The 24,959-nt window shown below is 37.0% G+C and overlaps 2 protein-coding genes across 2 annotated transcripts in view; one reads left to right on the top strand and one right to left on the bottom strand.

Moving 5' to 3' along the window:
• EDNRA (endothelin receptor type A) overlaps nucleotides 1-10,730 on the top strand; it is a 30,634-nt gene extending 19,904 nt beyond the window's left edge. The window contains exons 4-8 of the mRNA XM_027692741.1: nucleotides 69-267; nucleotides 4,017-4,169; nucleotides 6,288-6,421; nucleotides 6,796-6,904; nucleotides 8,802-10,730. Of these exons, the coding sequence (XP_027548542.1) occupies nucleotides 69-267; nucleotides 4,017-4,169; nucleotides 6,288-6,421; nucleotides 6,796-6,904; nucleotides 8,802-8,942 (736 nt within the window). The 3' untranslated portion in view covers nucleotides 8,943-10,730. The remainder of the gene's footprint in view (nucleotides 1-68; nucleotides 268-4,016; nucleotides 4,170-6,287; nucleotides 6,422-6,795; nucleotides 6,905-8,801) is intronic.
• TTC29 (tetratricopeptide repeat domain 29) overlaps nucleotides 1-24,959 on the bottom strand; it is a 381,566-nt gene that overhangs the window by 349,378 nt on the left and 7,229 nt on the right. The window lies entirely within an intron of this gene.

Below are 24,959 nucleotides of genomic sequence, written 5' to 3'. Positions count from 1 at the left end.
AGAAGAAGGTGCTATTACTTTAGGGAAGTAAAATAAGCAGTTTAGAAACTAATGCCTGTCTCTTTCAGGTACAGAGCAGTTGCCTCCTGGAGCCGTGTTCAGGGAATTGGAATCCCTATGATCACTGCTATTGAAATTTTCTCCATTTGGCTTCTGTCCTTCATACTGGCTATCCCAGAAGCAATTGGTTTTGCTGTGGTACCTTTCAGATACAAGGATGAAAGTTATGTTACCTGCATGCTCAAGCCTACAAATAGTTTTATGTTGGTAAGTAACATTCTTTCTTCTCTTTCTGGAATACACAGTATATAGGTCAGACAATTAAGATATTGGATTATAATAGGTTTTATTAATGCATAAAAGTGCAAAATGTATTCTAATGTGTATTGGTGCAAAGAGGGTCCTATGTTTACATAGTGACTTGTCTCTACTTTTAGCCAGAGAGACTAACTGGGACTTTACAACATTTTCATTTCTTCACTACCAAGGATTCTCAATACAGACATTTGCAATTAAGGCCTGCTTAAAGTACAATCAGGGGATGCATCAGGGTAGCCAAAGCCTTGGAAGGTTTTGAGCTCCAGGTACAACACCTTGGAGCTTGTAACTGTCAAAACACATGTTTTACCATGATTAGTCATCATTTTACAGGCAGTAGCCAGCTCTTTTGGCACACAATGAAAAGGGTGGGGCCATGCTGTACGCACTAACAGAGTCAAATAAAATATAATCCTTTCATTTACAAGGAATCATGACTACAAAGCTGACAGACCCACACCTCCAGCTTGGGTGGCTTGTGCACTGTCAGCTGTCATCTACATTCAGCATCTCAAGAGCAAGAGAAGTGCCTGAGACACACCAGGATGCTTTGGCACGTTTCACAGCCCTCATCCTCTATACTCTAGCAGCTTAACAGCTGCCAATACCCACATTAGCTTGTTCAAAGCAAGTCAGGTGAGAAGTCACTCCTAGAATTAATAGATTACTGCATAGGGGGATAGTGATTTTCTACCTTACACTGAGAAAATATCTTAATATTTTCTTTGTGAACCCACAGAAAAGCCAGGTGCCATTCACTCAGTAATGAAAAAAAAAGGGAGCAATATTCTGATTTGTTGCAGAGAAGGTAGATAGCATCAGGTCTTGAGACAAACTGTATTTTTTTCTGGACTAGATTTTTTCATGATAGAGTGCAAGTTTCTCTTTTTTGAATGTCTAGCACTTCTCCTTTTAGTGGATCAGAACATGGCTTGGCCTAGAATTGGGAAGGATAGGGAAAATAGAGCTAGGCATTTTAGAAGATAAAAAGTGTGGATGATTAGTGTTTTTCAGAGGAACATCCTCCACTTTGGTAGGGTTACACAGACTGCAGGAATGGCAGAAAGAACAAGAGACAATTGCAAGAGAAGACAAAAGGAATTCCCTAATGGAAATAATTAATGCAGGTGAAGACAGAGTGGAATTGCCCAGGACTTACTATATCTTTGTTTCTAAACTCCACAGACTATATGACTGTACACAGTGTAGTTATTAGACTCTGGTTTATGAAATGCACACTGCAGCAAATTTCCATTTTTGTAATGTCTCCTTTTCTCCACAAATGCATCTGGATTAAATGGTTTAATCTTCACTTCCACTCTCCCTAAGAAAAAGAACAGTTTTCTCTTCCCTCTCCTCAAAAGCACTATAGCTCAGGTCTTCCACAAGCATGCTAACTTAATGGCCTTAATGTTAGAAGCTGAATAGCGTGGTATGTTTTATTAGTAGGAATTAGTATCTTTTACTTGCCCAGTGTAATTCAAAAGTGCCAAATCTTCCCACACCAGAAGGAAACAAACCAGCAGTTATGCCCAAGCTGAGAGTAAATGTTGGATGTGTCAGTCAAAATGGAGAGCTTTACGTTTCAAAGTTTTGCAAACAAGTACAAACATGAGATTAAAATGGGAATACCATTTTAACCTTAACTATAGTATTTACTACCACGAACACCACAACAAACAGTTACGAAACTTTGGGAAGGATTTATTATTAACGTTTGTTTTTAATAGGAGTTTTATTTCTGTTTAAAACTATCCTTGAAAGACTCAAAAGATTCATGCTAGACCATGATTCCCAAGAGGCTGAGTGCACTAGGAAACTTGTTTAAAATGCACATTTCCTGTAGAAAACCAGTTCCATGTGGGCTTTCAAGACAAACAAAAGAATGTCTACTTCTCTTAAATCAACCCATTTTTGTGCTTTGATGTAAGCTTTGTGAAACTCAGATTCCACAATTAATCATTTACAGACATTTTGGAGTAGGTTTTATAACTTCACAAAGCCAGGTCCTCACACAGAATTGATGGTCAGGGTTGTGACACAGACCTCAGTGTGTGTTTTCCTGACGGACAGGCAATGCTCATGAAACCTGGCAGACTGACGGGACAGGAAGTTTTCCTTGTAAACATGGCATGGATTCATGCAGTTCACATTTTGTGCTGCCCAGTCAATACGATTCTAGTCTGAATTGGAAGAATTTGCCATGGAAAATATAATTGTCTCCATGTATTTGTAATCCTTTTCTCTGCAGAAGGAGCAGCAATTACATTTGCCCTCAGTACAAACTCTTCAAATACAAGGCATATTGTTTTCCAGTTTTCTGCTGGCTGAAGATCAGTTCCCAGTAGGGGAAATTCTGCCCCCAAGGAAAGTGCAACTATGCAGCAGACTGTAGCCCCTCCTCAGGGAGGAGGCTAATGAGGAGGAGGAGGAAACAAGTTAATCATGAGGCAGTGTCCCAAAGTGAGGTGGGATTGTGGCCTAGATACCAGCAGCATAATCTAAATTAGCAAATTCTGTATGCAGCTGTGTTGGGGCAGAGGGAGAAAAATCAAAAGCATTTCCTATTTCTGAGTAAATCAACTTTCTAGTATAACTAAAGTGGATTTTAAAATGAACATTATTACATACTATTGTATGAATCACGTTGATTTTTTTCATCTTTCAAAGTTTAATACTGTTTGGTTTTAACTGCAAACAAGATGTCAAAAGTTTGGCTTTTTCAAACAGGATTCATAAAATTCTAAGTCATAAGCATTTTGATATTTGGTGTGGGAACTGTGATGTTACCAGAGCACATCCGCTAGGAATAAACAAGACAGGGGAAAGAGTATGACACATCCCTTTTACACTAATAACACAGACAGGAAGTGTTTAAAATGCCATATTTTAGTGCAAACTTTTGGCTGAGCACAAAAGTTAAAAACCAAGATACAATATTTTCGACAGTCTGAAAACATGATCGTCTCCAGAAAACAGTAATTTCATCTGTTTGGTCAAACGTAGTATTCCCACAATATGTAAATATATTAAGTTACAGCACTGCTGACGTCACAGCTAATACTTAAAATTACACAGCAAAATACTGCTATTCTGTTAAGTACCACTCTATCAGATGGTATGAATGGCAGGCAAAGGGTTAAAATAACTGTACCACCAGAAGCCACCCCCCCCAAGCTCTGCATATATCAGACAAACACTTATGAAGTGACTCCTATCTGCCCGGTACATAAGCAAACCAACTGCCAACCTTTTCACTGATAACAAAAGGTGATTAAACTTACAAGACATTTTGGATTTTCCTTTTTTGGAATCAGGACAGAAGCTGTAGAGGTAAATGGCATTTCCTGAGACAGGCTTTTAGTAAGATTTGTTATCTCAAACTGACAGTCTACATTTTGGCATGTCTTTTTCATGAAACTGGATTCCAGTTTTCATGAAAGAGTGTAAATGTTCAGAAAGCACAACCAACAAAAATTAATTCCAACCCCAGACAGACTTCAACAAAGGTACAGGCAGGCTATCTATAAGTAAATGTTTACAGTGCCACAATCCCCATTTTGATGTTGGTCTAAAACAGATCAACAATAAGAAAACAGACAGATAAAAGTGCACTGTCATGCTTTCCAGGACCTTTCTGTGGTATTTTGAATCGAATCATAAGAAAATATCTTCTCTTTTCTTTACTTTATCTACAGTTTTACAAAGATGCAAAGGATTGGTGGCTGTTTGGTTTCTATTTCTGCATGCCACTGATGTGTACTGCCATCTTTTACACGTTAATGACTTGTGAAATGTTAAACAGAAGAAATAGCAACTTGAGAATTGCTCTCAGTGAACACCTTAAGCAGGTAAATATTAGAAACACCGTTGTTTGAACATACTGTTCTTCTCTCTGTGGGTTAGCTTAGAAATGTTTCAAAGTGTACTTGAATACAGCAAACTACAGAAGTAGAAAGTGAGGATGTAGGTTGTTTATGATGTTAAATATCCATTTAAACCTGGAACAAAAGACTAAATCACAGTATAAGGGGGGATTGAAGACAGTATGCTCAGAAAACTAGCCAGTTTCTTTCTTTTCCTATGTATGACAGTCGTGCTCTTTAACCTCAAATCCCTACTGGCTAAATGCTTTGAAATTTAACTACAAAGATTTGCCAAAAAATGTTTCTTTTTATTTATAAAGATATGACTCCGTGGAACCTCCCTCCTTTTGGCAGTCTTTGATATGTAACTTTAGTTTCATATAAAAAGCAATAACCTAGTTTAGAACAGAGTGGATTTTGTTTTTCAGGGTTATTGCACTGCTGCAGTAGCAGTGCTGTAGCTGCTTTGAAAAGAGCAGCGGGAGAATAAGCACAAACAAATGATCACAGAACAAAGTCGCTTACAGACCCGTCAGGTCTCGCTTTGCTGTTTTTGCAGCACTGTCTGATGTTTAGTGCCTAACTAAAATTTAAAAAACAATCCGTAGCTTTTCCCCTGCGATAACATCAGCCCTTTAGATTCCACTCTTTCTTTCAAATGCCATATTCACAGATGTGAATCCCTAAAGCCGTCCTCTCTGCATCAGAGTGAGTTCTCTCAGAGGTTCCTCCTCTGCTGGTTCATTCCAGACCAGGGCTGACCGGAAAATCCTCCCCTTGTGCAGTTCCTCCACTTTTCCCCTCATCAGGCCCCAGGGCCCGGAGCACAGTCTGTCCCAGGGCCACACACGAGCTACTCCACCCATTAGAACGAGAATAGTATGTATGAGGTGGGGAAATCCACCCTCCAGCTTTCCCATCTGACGTGCAGTGCCCAGTAAGCCACTCAGACTGGGTGCTGGAGGATGACTCTATGCCACAATTTACAAATGCTTTTTAACTATCACCTTTTGCCCCTCTTCCTTCCTTCCTTCCCTCCAGCCTTGTCCACAGTAATATCTAGTCACAATACTTTCCATATTTTGATAAAAACTGCTTTTATAAAAAAAAGGAAACTATAATAGTCATATTCAAAGCCTAACAAGACTGTAACCACACATACAACTTAAAGTTTTTTAATGACAGAGTCTTGCAGTGCTTTACTGTTACATTACTGTGGCAATTTCAGAAGTAGTATCCTTATTCCTTCATATGCTTCTCTTTATTAAACCCATGCCTACCAAACACCACTGGTATGCATTGTCAAGAGTCCACTAAAATATCTGTAACTCTCTAGAGCCACATAAAATACCCATTAAATCTAAATTAGTTCCTGACTAAGTATTACAAGATTAAGCTGTAATACAGACATTTCTAAAATGTTGTTTGTAGAGCAACTATTTGCTTGAGAACATCAAGATCACACAGTAAGGATCACAAAATTAATATACTGTGTAGTATCCCTTTATGTAACACTATACATATTAAATAAAAAAGAATACATGAGGGAGCATTTGACATCCTGACTAGGTGTGTGGTTGAATGGAACTTTTATTGCAAGTTGATTTAGGTGCCTCGGGTTTATGGATTGCACCACATCAAGGATTAGGTACAAGTAATTTATCCAGCAGGTGTGAACCCTATTGCCTCACACATGAAGAGGTTTTCTTGCAGGTTATGTATCTTTTTGACAAAAGAGGTTTATCTGAGGGATTGCCAGAAAACTAATCCAGTGTAAAGGAATAAGAAATGCTGGGAAAGTAATCAGGTTCAAGAAAGACCAGCAATGGATTTTCCTGGGCTAACTTCTACAATGCTCTGGCAATGACCTATGTGCTCCAGCTGCTCCAGTGATGAGCAGGCTGCGTTGAGGATGCCCAGAATCAAGAACAGGACAAGTCCTATAAAAAAAACCTCAGAGATATCAGGTAGTCTGGAAGCTTTATTTTGGGAATCTTGCATGCTTTATCAAGATGACTCACTTTGCTGCCAACATTACTACACTACAATCACCTGCCAATATGAATTAGGCACTCAGTGTACACTGTTATCTTCTTTTTCTAGCGGCGAGAAGTTGCAAAGACAGTTTTCTGTTTAGTCGTGATTTTTGCTCTTTGCTGGTTCCCTCTCCATCTGAGCCGAATTTTGAAGAAAATGGTATACAATGAAAAAGACCCCAGCAGATGTGAACTGCTCAGGTACTTGATTTTCTGTGTCAACAGTGAATACTGAAAAAAATATAATGCTGCCTACTTGGAATTTATATGAGTAATATCACTGTGATTACAACCGTGGTTTTGATTTTCAGCTGCACCCGTTTTCAGCGGTTTCAGTTGTAATGGGGTAGCATGATTTCAATAAATGTTGTCTGTCACCACTTCAGTCACTTTCCTCTGGCTTCTTTGAAGTTCTGTGAGACAGATTATTATAGATGTGGCATGGTAAAAGATTAGATTGAGGGAGTTAGGTAAGAGAGAATTAGTTTCTGTGACAGAAGAGACTGTAACCACAAAGAACACGGATGCTTCTGTAGCATGTGAACTGTTTAAATGTTTTGCTTTCTCTTGCCTAGTTTCTTGCTGCCCTTGGATTATATCAGCATCAACCTGGCAACCATGAACTCTTGTATAAACCCCATAGCTCTGTATTTTGTGAGCAAGAAGTTTAAAAACTGTTTCCAGGTAAGATCTTGATAAGATTTCATGTCCAGTTAACTAACTGTATTAAACCTCTTAGTTGTTATCTATTTCTAACAGCTGGGAGAAGAGGCAGGCAAAGGAATGAAAGATTATAAATTGTCCAGTTCAGCAGCTCACATAGCACACATACCAAACTGAAAGAGGAACTATCCACTTATGTGAAATGCTAAACCAATAAATAAGTTTGACATAGTCCTCATACGCAAACATGTAAACTGAGACAGACATGCTCTTATAAATACTACAGTGAGACATGTGACACGTTACATGAGATAGAATTTGGTTGATAACATATTTTCCACTCTCGATGACACCAAGATGCCTGCATTAAACAATCCCATTAACAACTAAAATTTTCAGCCTTGAATGCCAGGTACCAAACCTGATACCTGAATTGACTTTGGTAATTAAATACACATTATGTTTTCTACTTGCATTTTTCCAGTTCCTACACATGCAAATATATTTTAAGGCTAAAACAATTTCTTTGTGACAATGTGCCTCTGCAAGTCCCTGTTCCCCTAGTAAAGGCAATACAGGAAGAAAAAAAAATGAGAGGTAAAGAAAGGAATGAAACAGAAAAGGAAGACTGAAATAACTATCTGCAAAGAAAAACAAAAGATGACAAGACTGTAGCACCAACCTTTAAGTCTGAGAATAGGCAGAAACCAAGCTACTGAAAAAAATATAATGAATATAATGAATACCTGTTATCTATAGCCTGCTCAGATTTACAAACTATTTTAAGGGAGTATTTTTACATGATAAATAAGAAGTCAGCTTTGCTTTTTACTGCCCCTACTTCATGTGGGAACTGTGTTGAGGATAATAGGCCTGAACTTGTCCTCAGGTGAAAGGGAGAATTAACAGAGAGTATTATCAGGCTGCTCTTCATGATGTTAATTCATTCTTCCCATTTGTCCTTCCAAATATAACTGCCACCCAAAAACTCTAACTAAAGAATTTTCAGCAATTTTTTTAATCCTTCCCAGCTTCTCATTAGAGCTTTCCCTTTGCCTCCTAGTATCAGTGTCATTAATTCAGTTTTGTATTTGTGTTTCTCACCCTGCCTCTGTTGCTGTTTTACATACCCACCCATAGATAGATAGTACCTATATCTTAAGTCTGGCTTTACCTCTCTGCAACACCCCCTTCTCGTTGAGTTCACAGAAGTCATGGATCTACTGCTGTTATTGGCATTGTTCCTCTGAGGCCCTGACTCCTTCCCCTCAAGCAGAGATTCCATCTACATAGAATTAGGCCCTAGTTTTTGTGAAGGATGGGAGGATAGCTGAGGAATCCTTTCTGCTCCTTTCAGAAGACACAACTGAACACAGCAACCTGTGAACAACCTGGGAGTATGGTCCTGAATGGTCTTCTGTTCTTAACTGTGCAAAATGATACACCTCAGTATGTTCACTGTCCCTCCTCCTAAACAATTCTATCTTCTTCTAAGATGTTAGTAAGAGACCCAAGTCACAGGCTGGGGAATTTTCTTCTTTCCTCTTCCATGCTAAGCAGCATGCTGATCCCCAAGCTTGAAGTACAGTGATAAAGAGGGGGAAAAAACATCAACCCACCTCTTAACAATGTGCATTGAATTCTGTCAGTTCTCAATCTATTTACCTTACTCTAATAAATTTCCATTTTCATACTGTGAAAATTTTTCTTAAATAAGAGGCACAGGCTGGGCCTAATTTGCTGCATTTGTGAGGTTTAAACACAAGAATTGTTTGCATAAAAATTTCTCTGAATGCAGCTACCACACTCTTCAGCTAGAATTGTCTTTTCATTTCTAAATGAAAAGTATGGTTGGCTATCTGCATAGAATTGATAGATTTGTCTTAACCATTTTTTTTTTTTTTAAATTTATTTCCAGTCGTGTCTTTGCTGTTGCTGCTCCCAGTCTAAGAGTCTGGTGACTTCAGTGCCAATGAATGGAACAAGCATTCAATGGAAAAATCAAGAACTAAACAATCACAATACAGATCGAAGCAGCCATAAAGACAGCATAAACTGAAAAATAAGGACTCTCATACCATTTTGGAATGAAACAGGAAAAAAAAAGTCACTACGAAGCTATTGCAACAGGAAGCCCAGTGACTGTTCCATAATAATTCAGACATGTGCACCATTGTACCTAATTCTAGAGGTGACTAAGTAGATGGACTGACTATAACTGTGATGTTCTGTGAACTGAGATCCACTGGATGATGATTTTGCCTTTGGAAACGACATCGATGTGATTATGACACCAAAAAACTGGCTTGAACTGCACAGGTGGTTTGCTCTTCTGAACCAGGCAGGAACTGTCCAGTGTCCGTGACTGGTACAATACAATCATTTTGCCTGATTGTCACCTAGAATTAATCACTCTGGAATTTTTCAGAAGATATCAAAATGGAATCTATCTGTGACTATATTTTCTCTCTGCCCATTTGTCTTTTAACTTTTATTTGTGTGGTGGATATATTCCATGCACCAGCATGTTTTGCATGTTGTTGTTGTTGCTGTTTTTCAGGTGTATGTCGTAAAATGTTTTAGTCCACACCAGCATTTTATTTACTTATGTTACAATGGGTCAGGACATTACCTGGGCAGTTCACATTTGTAGCACTTCAGTATTCAAATATAGGAAGATACCATTTAAATAGCATCAACATTTGGCACTTAAGCACAGATTAATACCAAAAAAGAGGTATTAATAATACAGTACTATACTGTGTTATTTATTCTAATGCTCTGTACAAAATAAACATAATCTGTATCAGCAAAAAGAATGAAAGATGCTCACAGAGGGGCACCTTACAATGTGTTTTTAATTAACCAGCCATGTTAATTCTTAAACTATATGAACCTTTTAATCTATTTAGACTATAGCTGCGTTAAATCTAAGTTCAAATGAGGGTCAGTGGAACAGAGTGAAGCATTATTAAAGCTGTCCAAAGAGTTCTGAGAATACAGTTATTATCAGAGCAACTATGCACAACACTACTTACATATTGTGAACATGAGGTTATAGTCTTAGTGAATGTAGAACTGTGGAAGTTCGTAACAGTTGGATGTGAAGAAGGATACTTTGTGCCTTATTGCTTACAGAGTTCTTTGTCTACACAATGTTCAAAGATTTTAAGGGGGTTTAATAGGTTATCAGCATTGTTAACCATACAAATGCTATTAATAATATATAGAAGCTATTGCTTGCATACACATAAACTCATGATTTCCTTAGTACTTCCATCCATTAAGACTACATGGCAAGAGATTCGTTGTTTGGCTATAAAAATTTTTAATAGGTAGCCTTTCACTAAAGAGTAGAATTAAGTAGCATGATGTCATATATAATATGTCTCATGAACAAATCTGCTTGGCAATTTACACCATCCTTTGTGCTAGGCTAAGAAGAAGCAATCAAAATTCCACAAATTCTTAAACATCCGTTTCATTTCAAGGGAAAGATATAATCCTGCATATTTTTATTTAAGAGGTCAAAATGCTAGCACCTACAGTGACTTCTGCTGCACGAGTTCCCCCAATGTTTACATTCACTCAAATTTTCAAAGGCATATTTAAAAAAAGGTTCTTTAAATTGGTTTATGTATTTTTGTGTGCTTTTGTCTCTGTGACATATATGCGTGTATAAATACATATAAATCTATGTTCATATGTTATAAACCTAAATACAGTCTTCTGACAGTGCTCTGTGGTAGTGCCTAAGAGCACGGTATGGAATGAGACTTGGCTGAATTTTACTCAAAACACTCCATCCTCAAACTGTATCAAAAAATCATAGTAAATGAGTAAAAAAGATTGAGTTACTGAGTGTCTTTACAATTTGAAACCTTCCCTGCTTCTTTGACAGAACATATTGAGGAGATGATAAAAGCTAAATAGAAAACAGACATGAGGAATGGATTTAAGTTGTAAATTGCCCCTTTATTTCAAGGCAGGAAGAAGTTTTGTGCACATTCCCCTTTTCTGCTATCTATCCGATGGGTGGATAAAGCAAAAAAATCATACACCAGCAAACCAATCATGTGATTGCTCAGAGACAATATTTCTACCTGTCTATGTAGGACAGTGAGCAGTAGAGACAACCTAGGTCAGAAACTTCAGGGCTCTTCTACAAAAAAAAAAAAATCCCACATACCTGAAAGTTTCAGACCCTGAAACAGACCATTTTTATGCTTTACCTGCACTGATGCAAACCTTGAGTCATGAAAATCAAACAGTTTTCCTTCCAGCATTAACACTTCCAACATCTATTGCTTTCAACCCAATAGTTGGCTCTCCCATGTGGCAAAGACAAGTGTATGTGCACACACAAGGCGTACTTCAAACCAGTTCAGCCTAGATGGAAAAACCATCTTCCTACTCCCCAAAGAGCTGACTGGCCTTAGCAGCAGCACTGTAAAATACAAAACGTTTTTAAAGGAAAGAAGAGGATGAAGAGAACAGATATATACTGTGAGAGGCATTTTTTAGAATCCTTTAGAATTGTTTTTTGAAGTTTACTTATGGATCAAAGCCTGCAAAAACTAATTGGTGATCCTCATTTCACCTCCTCCAGACTGTGGAAGGACAGAAAGAGTCTAAATAGCAGTAACAAGTGAGGTCCTGGGAGGTGTCATACTCTTTTTTGCCATGTGTGCTCTTGTATGTTCAGTGGTGGCTGCTGCTCCCACTCACAAACCAGTCGTAAGGACAAAGGGTGTTATGATGTGGCAGCTGTGGTGAGGGGGGAACTGTTTCTCCAAAACTTGCTAAGGTACTTCCTTAATTCTCTCTTCTTCTTTCCACTGAGAATACTAAATATTCCTCCTGGTATTGTGAAAAAGCTGACTTTCCAAAAGAACCAACAGTCTTCCACAATTCTGAAATTAAATCCTTTTGAGTTTTAACCTTTCCTTTTGCTGCCAATTTCTGCAAAAAGGTGCTTTGGTTCTTCTCTTTGTGCATCAAACCCAATGTAGATTTAGTTGAGATTTTCCTCTGTTGTTCACAGAAGCTGCTTTCTCTTTTACATCAGAACAGCTTTCCACAACAAGTATCCTTCCATCCCCCTCTTACTTTTATAGATGTTTTTATGCCTGCTGTTTGCATTCCTCTCAGCTAAACCAAGCTCAGCTTCTCTCTGCAGCTGACAGGACCTCTATTCCACAAATTTCTGATTAACTTCATAAGCTTTTTTGTAACATCTGTTCATTGTAATCAAAATCCATTTAACTATCCCATTCATCTTTTTTTGTGGACTTCAGAATTTACAACTATTTTCAGTCCAATCAGTGTAAAATTTCATTGGCAGTCTCACATCCCAACTTCAAACACTTTGTAGAGTTTTCTTTAATTTTAGAATACAGCTATTCTCCTCATTTTCATTATGCATTTTTTTTCAAACTACCTCAGTAAACATTTCCTCTTTGTTATATTTGATACTTATTTGCCTCAAATATACAGCATACATAGGTTTGCACTTCTATATATGTTTGTATCCATTTATTTACACAGGAAACTGTGCTTCAGACCTGATCTAGCCAGCTCCTGTGCTTTGGAAAAAAGTGCTTATGTAGTTCATCATAAATCTCACCTGACAGAACTATCAGCTCAGTTCTGTGAAAAGATACTTATGCAAGCTTCATATCTGAATATGTTTCAGGTGTTTACCTGTCTTTCCCTGCATCCTTCAAAAACAACTATGGACTCGCTATCCCATTTCAATAAATTTTACAGAGCAGTTATCATCACTATGAAGCTACAGAGAATTTCACCAAAACTGCAGGATGGGTGCAAGAACAAAATTCTACTTGTGCTGTATGCAGAAAATTTCTGAAATGTAATTTATACCTACTGAATAAATTCGCTTGATAGAAAGATGTTATGAACATTACAGATGCAGAAAAAGCCTTGATTACAGCCTGCAACCTGTAAGACATCTGAGAATCAAACTTCAACACACAAATCCTTGGAAGCCAGTATTTGTAAGTCCTGTTGCTTGTAGAATTACTTACTTTTAGTTATTTTTTCTGTTTCTCTTTCATCATTTACATATTCACTGCAATCTTGTTACTGTATCATTTGATTCTGTGAAGCCTTATGGGTTTCAGTTTGTGAGAAGACATGGTACAAATTCAAATTCTGCTGCACTTTCATGAACAGATTTCTGCTCAAATGTCCCCGAGGCAAAGCACGTGCTTTCATTAGAGGAAACACTGGGACTGCCTGCTAACATTGCCTTGCAGAGCTTCTTCCAGACAATCAGTTGTGCAAAGCTTGGCTCAGCAAAGTATTCCTAATTTACGCTCCTCACTCTTTCAGAGACTAAATAAAGGCAATTATCTCCAAAATCAGAGTAAAAGAAGACACATAAAAAGTGTATAGGTCAGAAACAGTTCTCAAGTTGTATAGGGAAATTAAAAAAAAACAACCAAAACCAGGCATGTTTAAAATGTGGCTCTAAAAGAAACACAACTTATCATTAGTCCAAGTGTGGGAAAGGAAGATAAGAACTAAATAAAAAAATGTAGGTCATCTCCAGTTTCTTTAAAGGAAGACAAAATTAATTGACCTCTAGTATCTCATCTAGAATCAGCTTTTTCCCTGTACAGAAACCCCTGCCTCTGTCACAGTTTTGCAGTCCTATTAGTACAGTAGCTTAACATTACAATAATAAAGCTCAACATAATAAGTGTTACAACTGATAAGAAAAAAGAACTTCATCTGTAGTTCAGCAGCACTCTGCCCACATTTCTCAGAGTAACTGAGTGTCTGCAAACTGCTCTGAAATCAATGACTTGGAAATAACTTGGTGCATCTCAGAATAAGGCTTTTACTTTAATCTCACACTGTCTTAGTCCTTGGGAGTCAAAAGACTGAATATGCAAGTTACTGAATCAAACATCCAAAACAATTAATGAGAAGCATTTCTAAGCCATCCAAGAGAACATGCAATCTGCTATATATTTTTAACTGAGGGAAAGATTAGAAATCCATCTACTAGACACCACTGTGCCATCCTGTAGCCACACTTCATATTTATTGAAATGACTGTGTCTAAAGTTTTTCTTGTCTTTTCCCTCTAAAATTGTTCTACAGTGGTCTCCTTGGTATTGACTCTGAATAAAGTATACATCTGGATTAGTTTTTTTTCAAATATCTACCCGGTATTAATAAAGCATTCATCTCCAGATACATGGTATATTCCAATACAGAAGCACAATTAAACCACACTACTAGAAAAGTCACAAATTTTTAGGGTCGAGTTTTAAATAGAAAATTAACATACTACTAGTGGGACAAATGAATACTACAGTTCAGTACTACTGGTAGAAAATACATTGATTTTTTAGTAGAAAAAGAAGAAACTATATCACTTTTGCTAATTCAAAAAAGAGTAGGTGTTTACATGAATAATGAGAAAGTCCACATTTCACAAGCTGGAATAAAATACTGTAAGGGCTATAAATCTTTATGTTCCAGAATGTAAAATAGCTTTAAATTCTGGGGATTAGGAAGACGTATCTCTCCAATGCAAGATTCTTTGATTTCCCTGCAATGCTTCTTTAAAGTATTAATTTCAAGACACATCTCAGACTCAGATGTAGTTGTGAAGAAAGGGAGATGCTTTTCGATTGTTAACTAACATTGCCTTCTTGCCCTGCAGAAAAGTCTTTGCCTAACATTTTCCATAATATTCGGCATCTTTTGGCTTTCCTGTACCACAAATGAACTGCAACAACTGCAATACCAAGGACTACTCCAAATTCAAGGAATATAATGTTGAATTAGTTCCTTTCCAGTGGTTGTTCTTCCATATAAAGTTGATTAATATAAAAAAAAACCCCAGCAAACTTATCTTCCATTTACTTTAAAAAGTGAGCTATTTAGAGATAAAACAGAAAGAAAAATGTAATTGAACTACGAGCTCTTCCATACCACATGACTGTACAGTGTGATAACTAAAGATGTGAATCAAATACTGAAATGTTTTCACATAAAAGTGCTTGTTAAGAAATAGAAAAGGATAATACATTCAGAACAATCAAAGTTTGTTCAATATTCAATATTCTAGAGAAGAGACTACTGCAGTAATAAATTTGAAAATTGGTTAAATTCACTTGATGACAAATACAAGAATTTGGCCTGGACACCCGAAGTTGTTTAAGCTTATGTTTGAAATACCACTGGGATAAAGGCATGAGTTTGATCTACAAAGAAAATCATGGGTTACAACTTCAGTATAAAAAAGGAGCTGAAGAAAGATCAAATTCACTTTTAAGACTGTCAAATTTTTCGGACTATAATTGGTCTTAAATATGAACTGTATCTCTGACAAGGGATACCAAACTAATTCATATTTCCAGATAAGAACTTCCATATATTTTATCAATTTTGTTTTATTTTATATCATCTGCTTGGTAAGTATGAAAATGTCAAGACAGTTTTACTTACCCAAGACTATAATTCACAAAAGAATTAAATGTATCTACACTGATTGAAATAAGAAAAAACCTAGGAAGGATGTTATTTTGTCAGCTGAAGGTATCACTAGATAGTTAAAACTAGACATTAAAGTAATGTCAGGTTTCAAGTAGTAACTTGGGATAAAATGCTGAACCTACTGAAGTAAAAGATAAAGTTTTCCACTTCATCGCTTCAGTAGGACTGGAGTTTCAGTGGGAATGTCTGATGGAGCCCATTGGAATGGTACCTGTAGCAATGTGACCAAGCCCACCACAGCTAAGCAGGAGAAAAGTAAAAGATTTCCTGTGGCTTGGATGAATACTTATGAAATTATCATCTGATATGCTCAGGTGGGGGAAGAAGCTTAGGCACATCTTTTCTCCCATAAAATCAGCTTAATAGAAAGGGGTAACAGGGTTCTCCCCTCACACCACCCCACCAACAGAGCCAGGTGGCCAGAACAGGACAACAGGAAGACTGTCTACTTGAAGGGAACAATCTGCATAGTAGAACACTGATATTCTGAAGATCCAGAGTATTGTCCTGATCCTTTCCTTCCTCTAAGATGTAACTCATACCAGTTATTGCATATATAACAATGGAATGATCTGTGTCAATGCCCTTATTGCATGTGTCCTCTTCACAGTTCAGGCAGATACTGGGCATGTACTGTTGGCTGGAACATCCTAACAATATAGATCCCTGACATGCCCACTGCAATTATGCAGATCAGTTTTACTGAAACAATTCTGGCCTACACTGAAATCAATGTGGACATATTATAGTGTGAGCACTTATCTCTCAGAAATAAAGTAATCCTATGTCAGAGGAATCACGGGATCAATATTTATTACTGCAGGGGATGTAGCATGCTGTATTCCAAGAATTTGATATATACAAGAGAAAAATATCTCTGTGGGGGTTTACCCTGCTGACTCAAACTGAAAACCCTTACAATTCTCCTCATATACAGACCTTTGGGATCTGCCTCCTTTCAGAAAACTTCATCTTCTGTAGCTGATTACATATTTAGCTGCTCTAAGGATGTATTTTCTAGACTCTGGGAAAACACAGTTTGCACTAACTAAACACTGCATGAGAACTGTCATGTACAGTCACTCCCACTTTGCAGTTTTTTTGCCACGGGTATGGGATTTCGTAAACATTGTTCTGTGTGCAAATACAATAAGCAAAATAATATGGAAAATGTATTACATGAAAAATAATTAGATGTTACAAGAAAAGGAGCTCTCTATAACTAAGCCAACCTGACATACTTCTTATAAAGATCCACTTGGTAACAGTAGATTACTTTTTACTTGATTTGCTCATAAATTTCAATCATCAGTCCCTTGAACCGAAAGCAAGAATGCCACACAATGCTTAGCTTTTTGGATAACTGGCTAACTTTTTCCATATTGAGCCTCAAAATTGAATACAGATAACTAATTTAATATATGCTTATGTCTTAGTTCAAGCAAGTTTACCTCACCACGACTTTGTAACCCGAATTGCCGTGCTACCCATGGAATCGGTTCACAGTTCCAGACGTTTTAGCAACAATTTGTCACAGTGGGTGCCGGGATGGAAAATGGAAAGGAGAGACCAATCCAAACAAACAATGAAATTCAAGAACGATTTTGAGCTCACCAGGGAGCTGAAAATCTATTCCAAATGCTACTTTAACTACGTGTTGTATAAATACTGTAATAATTTCTTCTTCCCAAAACTATGCTCTGCAAGCCCATGGCAACATAGGCTGCATAGCAATTTTATGAACCACTAAAACCAAAACTTTATAATGTTTAGTACTACAAGTTTGATGGTGAGTACTGATGTGCATTTTGAGTGTTAACTATTTTTCATTATCCAAACTCTACAGAACCCTGAGAACTCTGGAGAAACCTTCTCTAAATAGCTTAATACAGAAGTTACAGAAATTGGAGGTTGAAAATTCCGATCTGTGTGAATAGTCTAATACACAAGTTAGAGAAATTGGAATTTGACAATTGAGCCTAAATTGAAAATTTGAAAATCTGATTTGAAAATTTCCAAATTCCAATTTCTCTGACTCTGTGCTTACAGTTTGCCCTTAACATCTTTTTTATTATCTTGTCCTTCTTTCTGAGATACTTTCTTATCCGTGACTTATCACTGCCAATAAGCAGGATGAATTAACTTATGTTGAACTCTTGATTGCTTCCACTGCTTCAAATGCCAATGTTATCCAGGCGTAAAGTTGGCCTAAGGTATTACTCCCCTATACCAAAAGTTCCAGTGTGAACATATTTTGAATTGTCCGTGTAGTTCCTGAAGATAAAGTGATTAAAATGTAACAGTTTTAGGGCAGGCGATTTTAGGAAACAGTGTAAAAATAATGGGGGAAAATGCAATTAAATATTGGTATTGAAATGAGTTTTCCATCTTTAAGAAAAGCTTTCTATCAATTTTCCACTACTTTTCTCTCAAAGCCTCTTCTGAATCACAATCAACAAAAAGATCAATGCTTAGGACTCACATCAAGGAAGCAAAAGGTGTTATGCAGTCCTTACACTAAAGTAATAAACAACATTTTAAACTTCTAGGTATACATAGTATAGAAGTCTTTGATGTCTAATTTGCAATGGATTAGTTTCAGAACTGTCAAACTACAGATATAAACAGAAATAGCCAAAGTAATTTTAATCTAGATTCAGTATTTGTAATCTCAGTACACAGACAAAAAGTTCAGCCTAGACAGCCCAAACTTTGCTCAGCAGCACAGCAAACAATATGATATACAACTGCATTTAATGGTTACAGGTACCCAAATGAATTTATTTAGAACTAGATCAAGCATAGCTTTGGCAGTCATGATTTTTGTTACGAATTTTAAGAAAGAAACAAAGGTCTAGAACACAAAATCTCTTCTGGACTCCAATTACAAAATTTCTCCTTAAAGAGGAACCTAACTAGCTTTTTGTCCCAAAATTGCATGTTTACAAGAAAAAGAAAGAAATCCCAAACCTAAAATATTTGTTTCTATCTGTGGAGTTGAAAGGGTGCTGCATAAGAAACTCAAAAAATACAAAGATTGACCAATATAAAGACTGCCTAGGAAAAGCCCTTTCAAGTCAAAGTTGAAGTGTATTAACAGAGCAATGTGTGGAATTTATCAGTGTGGGAGTTTACAGCTCTTGCTGTATTGTTCATAATGCCAGCATAGCTAGAGAATTTATGTTTTAGGACAATCAGCCTGACACCTTTCAAAAGTATTACTTTAAAAAAATCCAAAAGGATTTAGAAAATGATGGATTTACTGTAAACAAGTCAGTAAATCAATTTCATTTTATAATAAATTCATTGAACAGATTAAACCCTAAAAAGATAAATACAGACAGAAGATAAATGGTATCAATTTGTAAAAAAGGAAAGGGATTAATCTAAAAAAGATAATCAGAAACTGCTCTCTAATGGAAAGATGGAATCATGGAAACAGATCTCCAGGTGACTGTGATCACCAAGTAAGTGATGTGTTTGCACTTGAAATATGGCACCAAGAAAGAGAAATGCAGTTTGGGATTAATACATAAAGACATTAAGTGTCAGAAGATATGGATTTAATATGTGACTGTAGTGTGATTGTATGTGAAATAATTGCACTCAGACTACACAATTGTGATTTGAAACACTCAGTTTTGGTAGCACATAGTTTAGGGAGTGAAAAAGCCTGTTTCTTGAGAGGTCCTTTAAAAGTAAAAGTAGTTTTTTAAAAAGTGGCACAGGAAAAAATTAATGGTATAAAAATAGATTAGAACTCTCCATGTAAAATTAAGACAATTCTGTCCAGCACAAGACTCACCTCTGTTTGGTATATGCATGAGCAGTCCTTCTTTGTGTTAATGATCAAAAGGATCTAAAATCCTAAAGCAGCTTTCCTGAGTCAGACCTTCCTGTCAGCCATGGTGACCAACAGCAGACACCCAGGGAAGGGTGTAAGGACAGGATAAACATACAATAACACTGCACTGGTAGACTGCCCAAGCATTGACCAAACTGAGGTGAGAATTGGTACATTTTGGGTAAATGATAGGTATTCCTCCATTAATTTATCTTTTTGAGCTTATGGAATCCTTTAATCCATAGCATTTTGAGGAATGAATACAGGGATTTAAGTTACATTTCGTAAGGCTATGCTATGAACTTGCCATTTGATAATTTTCTTCGATATCATCTGGTTCTTGTATTAAGAGACAGCAAACAATTGCTGTTCATTACCTTGCTACTCTCGAGTTTATAGATTCAAATGTCTTTTCCAGGCTGACTAGTCTGCTTACTCATATGCTGTATGAAAGCTGTTTCCTAACATTGATCATCTTTTGCCCTTTTGTCTGTTTTTCTGAGTTCTACTGTGCTATTTTCAAGATGGAAGAGCTTTTTCACTGTAACTCCTTTTAAAACTGCTGTATTTGGGGTTCTTAAACTCAGATAATACTCGGAGTAATAGGCCTTTCACAGTGCAAGACCAGGCTGGATAGACCCCTGAGTAAACTGGTCTACTGGGTGGCATCTCTGCCCATGGCAGAGGGGTGGGAACTAGATGATCTTCAAGGTCTCTTCCCACCCAAACCATTCTATGATTCTATATATGTACTGAACATGTGTGTACCCTGTTCACACCTGCCTCTGTAAGTTCCCCAATTGCACACCGAGTCCCATAAATTAAACTTATTCTGGGCCTTGCATCTGTCTCTCAAATACCAAAGATATTTCTCCTTGCTTAATTCAATTTATGAAGTGTAAATGTGTTAGGAGTAATTGGTTTCTGAATACTGCAAAATCACAGAAATGTACATTTCTGAAGCTGATTATATATTTTTTCTTAAACTATATCTGTAACTGTAGCTGAATAAATTTTCCTTTAAGCTTTCCAAAAGGAAACAGCTCAGGGATGACAAAGCATGGAAAACTTTGTCTACAAAATGTATTATTGCAGAATCATGGAAGTAAATATAAATACGGTTTTGCAAGGGAAGTATATAATTTGGAAGATAATTATGTTCTCTTTAGCAAAGCTCACAGCAAATGGAACTAACTGCTGTTTTACATACTAAACTGTATTCTTGGAAATCAGTGGAAGCTTTGCCTGAGTAAGCAGGGTAAGGACGAGATACTTAAGAGGTGAGTCGATGTCTTCTTTCAGGTATTGTCTGAGTGCCTTTCAGAACTGTGTTAACCATTTGACTCAAAATTTTGTTCTAAATTATGTAAAGCAACTCCCACACAAATCCATGGATTGGCTCACATGCATCTGGGAATGCTGGCTCAGAACACAGGACCAAGCTTGTGATAATGACCCCCCGATGTAGAAATGCTCCATGTGTATTGATATATGAACATTCTACAAATTAACTGAAACAATCAAGTTCAGGGTTCCTGTCCCACAACTGGAATGGCAGCTGTACCACTGGCTAGGAGTCTGAGATGACTAATGTGGATCTTTTTGCTGTAGTTCTCTATTCCCCACCTCCTACGGCCTTCCTTCAAAATACATCAGAGGAAATTTTGTAATGCTTTAGCTTTGAACTACTTCAAGCACACACAGAACAAATAAATGCCTATCTGGAACATGAAATGAGCTTACCCCAAACACTAGGTAGCACAGGAGGTAGAGGCAACTGTAGGAGAGAAAAAGCAATTATACAGAAAAGCTTCATTTTCAATGGCAGTGATAAACTTGTTTCTAATGGAAAATTAGATGATACTAAATTTTGGCAAGGTCCAGCAGTGGATAACAGTCCAGAAAAATGCTACAAACTCGATTGGATTCACTTCCTCTACTCATGGTAACTAAGAGCTGAACTTGGCCCATGATGCCCCCTGTACATTTCTTCTTCTGAGCGATGTGTTCTAAATACTTCATAGTTAGAAATATTTTCATGTGGTTGTAAGTAAATATAAGTATGTCTTAATGTCTGGCAAAAAAAAAAAGTATACCTGCATTAGAATAAGAACATCTGATTTATAAAACAATATTAGGAATCATATTGCTGGTAAGAGAAAAGCAAAATGCTAAACCAGTGTAAGACACAGAACCAAATTTCTTGCGTTTGTTAGAAATCCAGGGAAAAGTTTTGCTGGGTTCATTCAGAGGCTAGTTTCTATACTGTACACATTTTGGAATCCTGTAGTGAAATCTCTCTTTGGGAATTGCACTACTCTTCTGTCCAGCACTCAAAGTTTATTAAAGTTTTGTGGGAAAAAAGCTGTTTGGCAGCATCCCAGTCCATAAGGGTCTGAGAATGATATGCCAGAAAGACTCGGGAGGCCTAAAAAGCCACTTTAAAATATGGAAAACCTTTTTTTTTTTCCAGGGGCCCAGTTCAGGGGGTTTCAGTCTGTTTCATGAATTTTTCTAGGCTGCAGCACAAAAAAAAAAAGCCTCTAATATTATCATGTTTAAACAAAAATGCTGCTTTAGAAGGCAAAGTTTTCGTTTTATGGTTTTTCATGGTTACCGAAAAAGTGGGTTTTTGCACTAATAGTTAATAGCTATCTATATGTAGAAATGTAGAAATTTATTCAGTGTGAAAAGTATCTTCCAGTCACATTACTGTTTACGTGTTGGAAGGGATTAAAGTCCATTTCATGTCCAACTCTTCATGTTTCTTTATACCAACATTTCTCAAAAAGTGAAAACTTTGTCTGTACAATTTTGTGCCACGCTGACTGCCTAGTCATATACACAAGCTGTTACAAATGTGTTAGCTAAACATATCCTCGCAAGGATAAAACATGCATGTATTCTGGAAAGAAAAGCATATTTATTTTTCTTTTTCTCCTTTTTAGCTGTCTTTTTAGTCACTTAACAGACCATATTTCAGAGAGTTTGAGTTTAAATCACTATAAAATTCCTTTTTAATTAATCTGTTTTAAAGTATTGAGACAAACGTTGACTTGGTGAGAATAGCAGCTTTGACAAACCCCAGCAGAAACGCATTAGTTTTAGGTATAATGGGTACTATATAGGAAACTTCTCCAAAAAATCTTCTTCCACTTATACTTAGAGCCTAATTTTAATATAATTAACATCACAAGGATTTTTCCTTTGACTTCTGAAGAAGAAGATCAGGCTCAGACTATGTTTTTTATCTGTTCATTTTAAGGACTGATGACAAACATGGAGAGAAGCAAGAGAGAAAGGGAGGAAGATCCTGTTTGTTTGGTTGTATCTGGCAGATCCCTATTGCTGGACCTGGGAGAGACCTAGAAAAAGACAAAGCACTGCACTCCCAAGTACCACACCATCTGATTTTCATCTTCCTGGCCTGCATAATTGAATCCAGAGTTTAGAGTCTTTATACAGTGCATGAAGAAAGGCTTTTTGCATTTGGTGCACCCACGAAAGTCATCATGTTGTATAAGGAGCAGACTAATCAAGCAGGCACTCACTGAGGAGCACTTTACCCTAGGCTCTAGTCCCTGCTCCTACAACTATTTTTGTACCTATCCAGGATCAAGTATTTCTCTATTTTCTGTAAAATTTCACAATAGTTCCTCTTTCTCACCAATGTGCCACAATTGCAAGACTTAAATGCTGACAGTGAATAGTGAGTATCTTCTTTGGAAAAGGGAATTGAGGATGAGAGAATCCTTCCTACATTCTAAGAAATCTTCTGCCTGCTGACTAAAGCATGGTCCAAAGGAGGGGTGGAATCCTTTCAGACAGACAAGGGAATTGAACCTGGACCTCATCCATATTTCTGTCTGTACTAAGCCCTGAGCTACAGTCTGAAGGGAAACAGATTTTTCCACTGTGGGGCCAGCTGTTGCATTTTCAGAGCTCACCTACTGGATTGAACTCTCCAGGGAGACATGTGAAGGAATGCTTCACTTCTGGACACCTACTGGGCATTAGTCTGAGTTAATTACAAGGCTGCTCAGTCCTATTAAGGCTTAAGTACCTTTGAGAGTATGAATGAGTACTGCTGGAGCACTTTATGCACCCCATAATAAAAAATGCCTGAGCTTCCAGTCAACCTTATGTACCTCCAGGGTTTTATGGCAGATGTGTAAACATTTTTAGGACTGCAATTTGACCCACAGCATCTAAATTCCACCTGACTTGAGCATCAGTTATGTCCTTTTCTGGGCCTCATCCTAGATTAGAATCCATGGCTCAGAAATAATCATAATATCCGCATAATGCTGATTTTCAGAACAATTTATAAATATTAAGTAATTAATCTTCATATTGCCCCTGGGCAAATATTTCCATTTTACATACACAAAAAATTATGATAAATTGCCATAGGCTGCAACAGAGTCAGTATCAGAATGGAGGAATTCCTGGCTCGCAGACTAGAACTTAGTTCGTGCCTCTCAGAAGAAAGGAGTAAAATCTTACTCTTCAGAAGAAAGAGTTGTTATGTTGACACGTTTTAATTGACCAAAGACTTTTTCTTTTAAAGTTGTAGATTGGTTTCTTTTCAAAGTATACACAAAACTTTGCAGAGTTACCTTACAATTCTGTTAGACTTAGCAACACTGATAGGAAAATAACTGAGAAAGCATGACCAAAACTTATCTTCAGTAAACCTCAGCTTTTGTCTGATTTTAGAAAGGAATGACTGGAAAGACTGTATTCAATATTATGCAAGCCCAATGCATCAGTTAGGAAATCACTCAAATTAAAGAAAAGGCTTGTTAGATCACTTAATCACTACCAGTGGCAGCATTGTCTGTACTACATACACATTGAAGTATTTTAGGAATCTTTAACATTTTATGCTCCTGCTATGGTTTTTAAGATGGAAAATCCAGAAGAAAAAGAAAACCAAACAGTAGGATTCTTTCTCCTTTCGTTGCTAAAGGAATTCTATAAGAACTATATTCTATGTAAGAACTGTTGCTGTCTTGAAAGAAGTGCCAGATACCAACTCCTTCACATCACATTCTGTGCTTGAACAGTTCAAACAGATCCCTCCAGAGGTTCTCTTGCACAGCTTATCAATCTACTTTCTACATACCCAACTTAAAAATATGTTAGCCACTATAAAGTCACAAGTGCTGGAAAATTCTAACATATGAAATCCTTTCTAGGGTAAAGTATCAAAATCGACAAAACAAATCAATATTACTGATATGACAAACTGCAAACTTACCGACCATGTTTCAAATATTTACATCATATCAATTTTCAGAACTCTACATCTTGATAAACGTACGTTGGTTTACAACCAGGAATTCAGTGTATCAGTTTAAATCCACAAATCTTAGTTGAACACTGTTTAATACATGTTGATATTCACCAAAAGAAACAGAACACCAGAACACAAGTACTTTGTTATAGAACACAGGTAATGTCTTTTTGTGTAAAGGTGTCGCATGTATTGCATGTATTGCACATATGATACACACAGAAGGTCTTAGCGCAGAGACCACACCTTGCAACAATTACTTCCAGCAATAAAAGTTCTAATGTTAGATATTCAATTAACTGAATATGGTCATGGCTGTGACACTCCTTGAGTAAATTCTCATTTCAAGTATGCCAGCTAAGGATAATTGTAAGATAGGAAAATTTGCCTATCACTCA

The sequence above is a fragment of the Neopelma chrysocephalum genome, unplaced genomic scaffold, assembly GCF_003984885.1.
Source record: "Neopelma chrysocephalum unplaced genomic scaffold, ASM398488v2 Primary Assembly neopelma1_88, whole genome shotgun sequence".
Taxonomy (NCBI): Eukaryota; Metazoa; Chordata; class Aves; order Passeriformes; family Pipridae; genus Neopelma; species Neopelma chrysocephalum.
Note: the sequence above shows the minus strand (reverse complement) of the source record. Positions and strands in the feature narration are given on the sequence as shown.